The sequence below is a fragment of the Parasteatoda tepidariorum genome, chromosome 8 (genome assembly GCF_982258835.1).
Source record: "Parasteatoda tepidariorum strain Cologne lab strain chromosome 8, Ptep-v5.0, whole genome shotgun sequence".
NCBI lineage: Eukaryota > Metazoa > Arthropoda > Arachnida > Araneae > Theridiidae > Parasteatoda > Parasteatoda tepidariorum.
The window spans coordinates 38925994-38935699 of NC_141762.1; the positions used below are offsets into that span (position 1 = coordinate 38925994).

The following is a 9706-nucleotide window of genomic DNA, read 5'->3' on the forward strand; positions in this document are numbered from 1 at the left end:
TAGATTCAGTCACAGAATCCTCAAAATCAACAGAATTTTGCACCTCAATTTCCTCAACAGCAACAATTGTAAGTTTCTGTTTATATCAGTTTTGTTATTTAATTTTAACTGTGTCTATATGCTAGATTTGTTCTTACTAGTTTTAAGGATGCACTTTGTTGCATTAATTGTTATTTTTAGCTTTTGGTTAGTTTTATATCTTTATTTTCCTTTACATTTAATTGCATTTGAATATTTTCTGACTCTAGTACAGGCATGTGCTTCTTCTGCTAATTCACGGAGTTCTGTGAATCTCAATATTAGTGATTTGCGAATCAGTAATTTGTATTCCAACAAAATCTTACTCTGGGTTACGCTAATAATCTGAAATTTTTAAGGTCATTACTTACGCAAAATCTCGTTAATAAGGCATTTATTTCCCAGCACTCTCTTCTTTTTTTTCACAAGTTCTCATTTACTTTGACTTTTTTTTCTTCAAGGATTTGTGAAAAAAAAAAGGTAACTTCGAATAAACTTCAAGAACACAAGGCAATAAATTCTATAATTTACGCAACAATCAATGAACTACTTGTTTACAAGGAATATGATTTTACGGCATGGAAATTTTGAATCGCGCTTTTCAGTAATCTCTTTTCAACATGCGCAATGAAACAGTTACATAAAAGAAAAGATTCTGTGGTAATTTTTTAAAACAATCCTTAGACAATTACTAAAATTTGCATTTTTTCAAAGAATATTACAATACTTTTTTTATTTCAAGTATAAAAAAGCTATTTTTCTCTAATGTGCAGTTTCATCAGGTTTAATGATCATAATTTTTGTTTGTATCATCTTCGAAATATTATTTTTTTTTATAACCAGACTTGGATTAAAAAAAAAAAACTTATTGCAAACATAAATTTGCAAAAAACTGCATATATTGATTAACTCATATAACCCTTTCGTCACCACCTCATTTTGATGAGATTCGTTTGCAAAAAACAGGTTTCTTTTAAAAAAAATTGCTCTTTTTATACGGAACTCTATTGATTCATACTACAAGGATAGGTTAAGTTTTTTTAAAAAAAAAAAAAAAAAAAAAAACTGAAAATAAAAATCAAAAAATTTCATGTGTAGAAGCACTTCAAATAATTGAAAAAATACCTGCAATTTCAGCAAGTAAAATACATGCCGAAAATATTTGTTCTCAGAATGTATTGAAGTTTTTAAAAAAATAATGCAAGATTTTATTTATTTATTTAAATTTTGTGGATATGAATCTCAATGTATAATCTTTAAATCTCATGAATATGAATTTTTAGTGTGTCACTTGAACACTTCAATAATTGTTGCTTTTAAATCATGTGAATATAAAATGCAATATTTCATACAAAATCGGGAAAGTAAGGAACATGATCCTAAATCGCATAAATAGGAATTTCCGATGTGTGATTTTCAAATCACCTGAATGTAATTTTATCTAGTTTTCATTGATAGGGAAAAGCGTAAAAATTAATCTTTTTTCCCCTTTGTAATAATAAAAAAAATCCCACATTTTGAAAAAATTTCTACGAACAGCTTTTGTATATATTATACGGATCTGCCTATATCATACGTGTCATAAAGGCATTTATTAAAATAATTGAAAAATTATTGCAAGCATTTTATTATTGATAATTAAGATTTATTAGATAATTGAGCCGCTCAGAAGCCAATACGGTTAAGTCCATTTTTTGATATTTTCTGATTTTTGGAAATTTTGATGAAATAAATAATAATCTTCTTAGTTATTAAAGGATTTACTCGTTGGTTACTTTTTTCTAGGTTAGACAGCCCTTTTTTTAATAGCTTCTGAATATATTGTATAATAATTTCAGAAGCCATTGTGAATAAGTCCACTTTTTATCAATATTTTTTTACACAAATTTCTTATCTTTTTCAGCTGCCAAAAGGTATAAGTCCTAAAATTTTTAAGATGCTGTCATTATTTCAATAAGTACTTACGTTTATATTTAGACATCCTGTACATATCTTGTTTTTTTGCAGAGTTTACACCTCGATTTTCTAATTAAATTATTAAACCAAGAATTTTAAAAACTAATGTATCAAAAAACATTAATTTTCTCAATTTTTGTGTTTTGGACTTAACCGCATTGGCTTCTGAGCGACTCAATTATGTGTTCTGCAAATTCTGCTAGCCTAATGATTTAAGCATTCTTTAACTTGTATATTGTTTCTCTACTGCTGTTAATTGAGCGATTTTCAATTTTAGCCAACAAGCACCAGCACCTGCTCAGCCATATGCTCCCCAAGGTTGGGCCAATGCGTATCAGCCTTGGCAAGGACAGACTGCTCCAGCTACAGACCCTAGTATGTTATTATTAATTATCGTTTTGTAGACTTTTTTTTTTTTAATGTGATCAATGAAAGGAAAAGTGTTTCAATTTTTAATTATTCTTTATAGATGCAGCAGCTTGGGCTGCTTATTATAGTCAATATTATGGTCAGCAACAAGCTCATCAAATGCAACCCGGTGGTGCGCAACCTGTTGTTCAACCCGGTGTAGCTCCACAGCCAGGAATGCCTGCTCAGCCTGATCAAAATCAAGCAGCGTCTCAGCAACCACCTGCTGGTAAATTTTCTTTCATTTTGTTAAGTATAATCCTCTGTGATACTATGGTAGAAGTTAGGAAAATTTATCCGCTGGTCCGAAACACCAGTACTTATAACGGGGTCTGTAACCAGAATTCTGTAATTTTGATGGGGCGGGGAATTAAAGATTTCTTTATTTTACCCTCAAGTCTAAAAGTATTGTTACAGTGAGCTATATTCTAGCTAACTTCTTCAACTCTACTGAATTTCACCAGTTTTTCTTAGTTTAATAAAAATTCTCAAAGTTTTTAAAAATTTTCTAAAATTGATTAAGTTTCCTAAAAATTTCCTTATTGAAATATCATTTTTGCTCAGATTATTACTTGCTTGAATATCTAAATAAAAGTTATTAATGCATAATAAAGCAAGCCTAGTTTATAAAAATCAGTTTAAAACTTTTTTGCTCTAAAATTTTGAGTTTATTTTCATTAGGAACTCCCTTGTTTAATTAATCTTTTATCTCTCTTTGATGTATTAAATGCTTTTATTCAGAACTGCCTTTTTTTAGTTAATCTGTTAACTATTGAATTCTTTAACTTTTTGAGCATATATTGAGATAATTAAATTCTATTTCTGTAATAAACTATCTCCAGTTACCTAACAAATAAAATAAGTAAAAAAAAAAATGGTGTAAATTAGTCTAGTTGTATTTTTTAATTATTTGTTTATTTAGTTCCCCCCCCTTTTTTTTTGCTCTTTATCTGGAAACAATCAATGCACTATCAAGAACAATGTTCTTTGTCATGAGTGTAAGTATCAATCGTGACAATGCATCGTGATACATTGTACACATTCCGGATATATTTTTATTTCCGATGCTCTGAGGAAAATTATTCTTTGCCACTCCAAATATGAGGCCGATGATTATAGCATAACATCAATATTTTCCAATGTATCGCCTAGCTAGTCCTATTTCTAGATTCTTAATTAAATGTTAATGTTGAAGCTCACAATGAAATATGTTTGAGTTTTGAACAGCATATGATCTGAAGAGAATAATTAAGTGTATATTATAGGATTAGAATAATTAAGTGTATAGAGAATAATTAAGAATAATTACGGTATAATCTGAAGAGAATAATTAAGTGTATTATTGTACCATATAAATTAATTTTATATTTTTCAGCCACTCCTGCTGCTCCAACTGCTGCAGCTCCAGTTGGAAGTGCCGTGGCTGCCCAGCCAGATTATAGTGCTGCTTGGGCTGAGTATTACAGATCATTGGGTATGTACAGAGAAGCTGAGATGATTGAAAATCAAGCAAAAACACAAATGACTACAGTTATGACTCAAGTAAGGTTTAATTTGAAAAAATGTCCCTGAATAAATTTTTCTCTCCTCTCAGTTTTTTTTCTCTTTCCACTTCGGTTCAAAGATTGTCAAACTTTTTACCTCTGCTCTTCCCATTTGACAATTTAGTGTTTCACTCTCTCCTTTTAAAATAGAAATACAGTAGAATCTCAATTAACCATGCTTCGATTAACTGAGGTTTCTGTTAACCGAGGCAATAACAAAGTCTTTTTTTTTTTCTCCTTTCCAAAATGAGCTTGGAAAAAATTCTAAAATTCACATTTTAGTTCGTTGTCCGTGTTACAGACACTTCTTCCCCACAAAAGCACTCAACTTCCAAGAAATATTACACTCTGAGAAGACAACATCCATGAATGCTTTGTTAACAGTAGTCATGTGACCCTACTGAATACCATTTGATTTCCTTTTTAAATCTGTTAAGCTGGGAAACATAAGTTTATATATGTTTATTTTTATCATTTAAAAAACGTTCTATTATTAATTTTCAGTTTAAAAGTAGTTAAATTTGCAAGCACGGTAGGTTTTTATGTGTGGTTTCTATTAACCGAGATTTCCAATATCTGAGGTACTAGCGGTCCCAACTAGCTGGGTTAATCGAGGTCTTACTGTAATTGAATTTATTTACTGATAAAGCTGAAATTTTACAATTGTAATTTCTATCTTGATTGCAATGGGGTTACGAATTTATTTGAGAAATTCTGATGCCAGACCTATAACTAAACATAATTTGTTCTGGCTTCTAAAAGAAAATGAAAGAAAGAAGGAAAAATTTAAAATCAGGTTTCTGTGTATTTATTATATACTATTTTTTCATTGTTTAAAGACTAATTATTTTTTCAGCAGCCTGGAATGGCGTTTCCTCAAGGTCAGTCGACAACCACAACTCCTGTTCAAGCACCAAATTCTGCTCCTCAAACTGCACCTCAGCCTAATGGTCCTCCTTCTCAACCTCCTCCAGCATCTGGTCCCCCTGCTGCTCCTCCCGTTCAGCAACCAACTGCAGGAGCTCAAGCTCCACCTGCTCCCACTGGAGTCCCTGCTCCTCCTGGACACCCTCAAGGATTCCCTCCTGGTGGACCTCAAGCTCAGTGGCCAACACCTGCTCCATTTGGTCAACCTTTTGGACAACAACAACCTAATGCTTTTGTAGGTTACAATTATCCTGGATATGGGCAACAACCTTTTGCAGCAGCTGCTGCACCACAGTGAAAGGTTAGTTCAGTTTTAATAAAGTTGTTTGTATAACTGATCTGGAAGATTTTAAATGTTTGAAAAAATAAATTTTGTATTTATGAAAATTTTAAATGTCTATAAATTAATAAATAATAGTTTTTGTTAAAATTTTGTGAACTTTATGCTTATTAGTGCTTACATATAAAAAGTTTTTTTATATCATTTTACAAAAAAAAAAATCCAATAATCTGTTTTATTTTCAGATTTATGTTAATTGATTTAAATAAATTTGTTTAGGATAAATTAATGTTTACTTTCAAATAATTGTATATTAAGTATTGATACATCTTTTTAAATAGACATCTTACATTTCATTTACTGCTTTAATTATGTAAGCAGAACATACTTTAAATGACTTCTTAAATGATAGGGATTTCACTGAATTTAATATTGAATCTATATTTTGCATAATCATTTTTATTTCAGGATTTATTTTCCTTTGAATTGGTGTATTTGTTGGATTTTCTTTTGGCCATGCGTTTTGACATTTCTTGCTTAAACTTGCATTCTCGATTTTTCAAATAGCTTGTTATGCATAAAATCATAGAGATAGGGTGCAAGTTACTTACTATGTAGGTTGTCTGATGTATGAAATTTTAATAAGTAAATTCGAGATCTAATCTGTTATCCTAATAATCTTGCACATCTTCATGATGATCATTGAGTCTGTGTTATATTTATTTCTTAATTGTTCATTTCAAAACTAAAAGATAGTTTATTTCCTTTCATTTCATATTTGGGGAAACATTTTTTTTCCATGTTCTATTAATCACAATATTTCTTCGGCATTAAATAAACATAAATCTATTCTTCCCGGCCCTACTGTAATTCTACTTTGTCTAAGCTCTATTGTGGTGGGGATTTTAAAATGTTGGCAAAAATATGTTGGTTACTGCTCTGTAAAATATTAACAAAAAGTGTAGGGAGTGGTTGGCATCGATATTTTCATTTTAGTAGAGATCAAGACTGTTGTTTTGTACTAACCATTATAGGCTAATGTTATTTGATTTAATTTTTTTCATTAAATTAAGTTGAAACCAGAATTAAGGACCATAATTGTGCAATTTTGTATGTAGTATGCAGTTTTTCAATTCCTGTTAGTAGATAGTTATATAACAAGAATTCTGTAGTTTTGGCGTTATCCCCCCCCCCCAACTGCTCCAGTTCCGTCTTACTTTCACAAAATTGCTCTAGACATGCTTTATTTATTTTTTTTGTATAGTTTTGAATATTATATTTTATTAAATCAATGTATTTGTTTCATTTTTAGCAAGATTAACTGCAAAACAGATACCTCAAAATTATGCAATTTGTTTCTTGAAGCATTACATATATTTACTGATACATAAATAGTTATATTATGACAATCAATAAAAGGGAAAATTGAAAAATGAGCGGCGTATAAAAAACAGAAGGAAACCCTTAAAATTTATATTTCAGTATAAAATAAGTAAAATGCCTCAATTGAATTTTGAAATTTTTGATATAGCTGCAATTTTTTAATTAGTTCTTACTTATAGAGTCTGTAGATTTATTCGCACTTCTTCTCCTTTTAGAGAGGTTTAAAGTTGTCCCATTTTTTACTGACAATTGTTTGTTTGCTTTTTTTTTCATTGAGTTGGTTTGATATGTATTTTGGAAGACATACATTTTTTGTCATGATTATTCAGTCTTTGCTTCTGATTTTTTGATATATCCTTTTTAAATCCATATTTTGATGAGCTGTTGTTAAGAGTATGGTTTTTATTCCTTTCTGTTTAGAACTTTCGTGTCGTTTCAATTGTTTCTATTCAAAGGTTTGGGTTCCTTATTTTTCTTATCTGAAACAAAGCCTTGTGATGGTATTCAATTTTGTTTTATTTTTTTATGCCAATAATTAATTTACTATAAATGTTTTGTTTTTATTCTTTAATTTTGAGAAACCTAAAAATAATTATGTATTAATATTCTAAAATTTTAATTTTACCTGTATATTAAATGTTAATATATGTTTTTATGTGGGATTTTTTTTTCTAAGTTTTTAAAATGTAGCTTTTCTAAATGTTCATGATTTTTATAAATTTCAAATGTTTTTGTTTTGAACTACCCTGATATTAACCTTATTTGTTATTTGCTGAAAATATTTTATGCTTGTCTTTCCATTTCTATCTTCATTATTATTGGATGTTTTTTTAATTTATTAATTGAATGGATTACATGTTTGTGATAAGGACTATATCTTGCTATGTTTTAGTATTTGCTGCATAAAATGTCATGTTTTATTGGTTGTTGAAGGCTTTTTATATCTTAAGATATTGATTGATTGCCCCATTAATGCTTACTCTATAATGAGATGTATGACTTATTGATGACATTCATTATATGATTGTGATAGTTTTCTCTATTGAAAAATATTTTGCTATGTCTCTTTTTTTGATGAATTGTTATGTTGGTTGATGGGTTTTTACATTCTGTTTCTCTTCCAATGATGCTATGTATTTTATTGGTAGTTGTTCATATCTTTGGTGATTTTAAATTCTGATAAGGCTTCTATTACACTACAGATGGTCAAAAACTCTTGGTGGTTATTCATCTCAAAATTAGAGCCTACCTGCTAGCCATTATTAAATGGCGCTCCAGAACATTCTGGGAGCCTATGATCCTCTGTGAGGTAAGGTGTGGTAAGTAGGCTGGCAGTTAAGTAATGCTCATGGATTACTCATTATGTACTTAATATATGTTTGCCATTTTAAGATTGTTTTTCCCTAATGTTGAAGTATGGGTGAAATTATCCATCATATTTCTTTGTTTTTCCCTAATGTTAAAGTATGGGCGAAATTAACCTTCACATAAGTGAAGAAGGAAGAATGTGTAATTCTTTTCAGTATATATATTTTTTTCTGTTTTAAGAAAAAAAATTATTAGATAATTATTACCTTTATGTGCAAATGACAACCTTTTATTTATCATGTGCCTACAAAAATGAAAGAAAAAATTCAATACTTAAAAGTATGCACGTTAAGAAAAAAAATTTCAGATAGTTTTTTCATCCAGCAATCCTATGTCTGATATTACGTATTGAAAATATGACGATAAATTTTGCTTATACTTAAACAGTAGCCTTAAATTAAGTATGACAACAACTCGTGGATAATGGTGATATGTTTAATTTAGTCTTCCAATTAAAGCAATGCTCAATGTAAATGTATGATTAATTTATATTTCCTTTTCAGCAAAGTTGTTTTCGTATAAAAATATGCAGATTATGTGTTCTCTTTACAGAAAACCTTGCTGATATTATTACATTTTGTCATCTGGTGCTGTCTTATGAATGAAGTTTTATCCCATTTGTCTTGTGATCAAAGTGATATTGAAAAAGTAACAGGAATGATATTATTAAATATGTCATGATTGAAAAATGTGTAAAATTTTTCTTTTCTTTTCATGTTCATAGGAATTAGTATGGAAATGGATTTGCATCAATTTCAAACATTCCTAAACAGTTTTTCTTTCTTTTTTGTTTTGTTTTTTTCTCTTGTTTTTCTTATTTGCTTTCTTTAGATCGTTAACTTCAAGAATGTTGTGCACTTTCTAGACCACTGCAGTTTGCTGACCTGTCAAAATGGTATACTTCTATCTAATCTTTCTCTTTTTTACAATTAAAAAAAAAATTTGTACATATTACTGCTAAATCGTTTTATCATCATTATCATTTATAAATATCATTGTATAGTGAATTAAGACATTGTGTAGTGAAGATCATGTTAAATAAAATTCATTCCATACTTGTAAGTATTTTGTATGTTATTTGTTATCTTTTCATCACACTTTCAAAGCTATAAATAAAGTGCATTTAAAGAATTTACATCACATTTTTTAATATGAGCATTAATTGAAAATTCTTGAATTGGGCATCCAAGTAACATGGTTCATCTCACCAAGTAAAAGTAATAATTGAAGATATGAACAAAATTCCCATTGCAATTAATTAAGAAAGTTATTCTACCCAGGGCTGATTGTGCTCCGGATTTCCGGAATTTTCGGTAATAGTGATCCGGAGATCGAAGGTCCAGACGTTTAAAAAAATCATTGATCACAGATGTTTCCGGAAATCAAATTTTCAAAGGTGGAATTTAAAAACACTATTTTATTTGTTTGTAAGGGAGAGCCAGAGAGATACTTTATAAGCTTATATTCATGATTATTATTCATTTTTTGTCAGTAAATAGTTGTTATAATCATAAACTCAAGAAAGAAAGACATATTTGTAAACTTTAATTACTTCTTCAGGTCATCATAGGTATGTGTAAAATTTTAAATATATTTTAAGTAACCTAAGAAATATTAAGAAAAAAAATCTTGTTTAAATTTTTTTCAACTTAAACTGTTTTTTTTTTTTTTTTTTTTTTTTTTTCTCAGGAAATTTTCCAGAATTTTGACTTGGGCTCACAATCACCCCTGTCTACCTGAATCTTAACTTTTTTTGAGATTTGTTGCTTGACTTTTAAAATTTGCCGAGGAAAGAAGTTTATACATTTATTAATATACCGAA

General features: G+C 29.1%; 1 protein-coding gene across 12 annotated transcripts in view; it reads left to right on the plus strand.

Moving 5' to 3' along the window:
* LOC107437386 (far upstream element-binding protein 1) overlaps window positions 1–8946 on the plus strand; it is a 33231-nt gene extending 24285 nt beyond the window's left edge. For 2 of the 12 annotated variants that reach the window (XR_011636867.2, XR_006225168.3), the window contains exons 14-20: window positions 4–68; window positions 2252–2349; window positions 2444–2611; window positions 3758–3924; window positions 4783–5154; window positions 7719–7835; window positions 8437–8946. Coding sequence is in view for 5 of the 12 variants with exons in the window: in XM_043042374.3 (XP_042898308.2) it covers window positions 4–68; window positions 2252–2349; window positions 2444–2611; window positions 3758–3924; window positions 4783–5151 (867 nt within the window). In the remaining 7 variants the exon portion in view is untranslated. Of the gene's footprint in view, window positions 1–3; window positions 69–2251; window positions 2350–2443; window positions 2612–3757; window positions 3976–4575; window positions 5155–7718; window positions 7836–8436 lie in introns of those variants that run through there. The other 10 variants (XR_011636868.2, XR_006225169.3, XR_011636869.2 and 7 more) reach the window with 6 other exon arrangements.
* The last annotated feature ends 760 nt before the right edge of the window (window positions 8947–9706 follow it).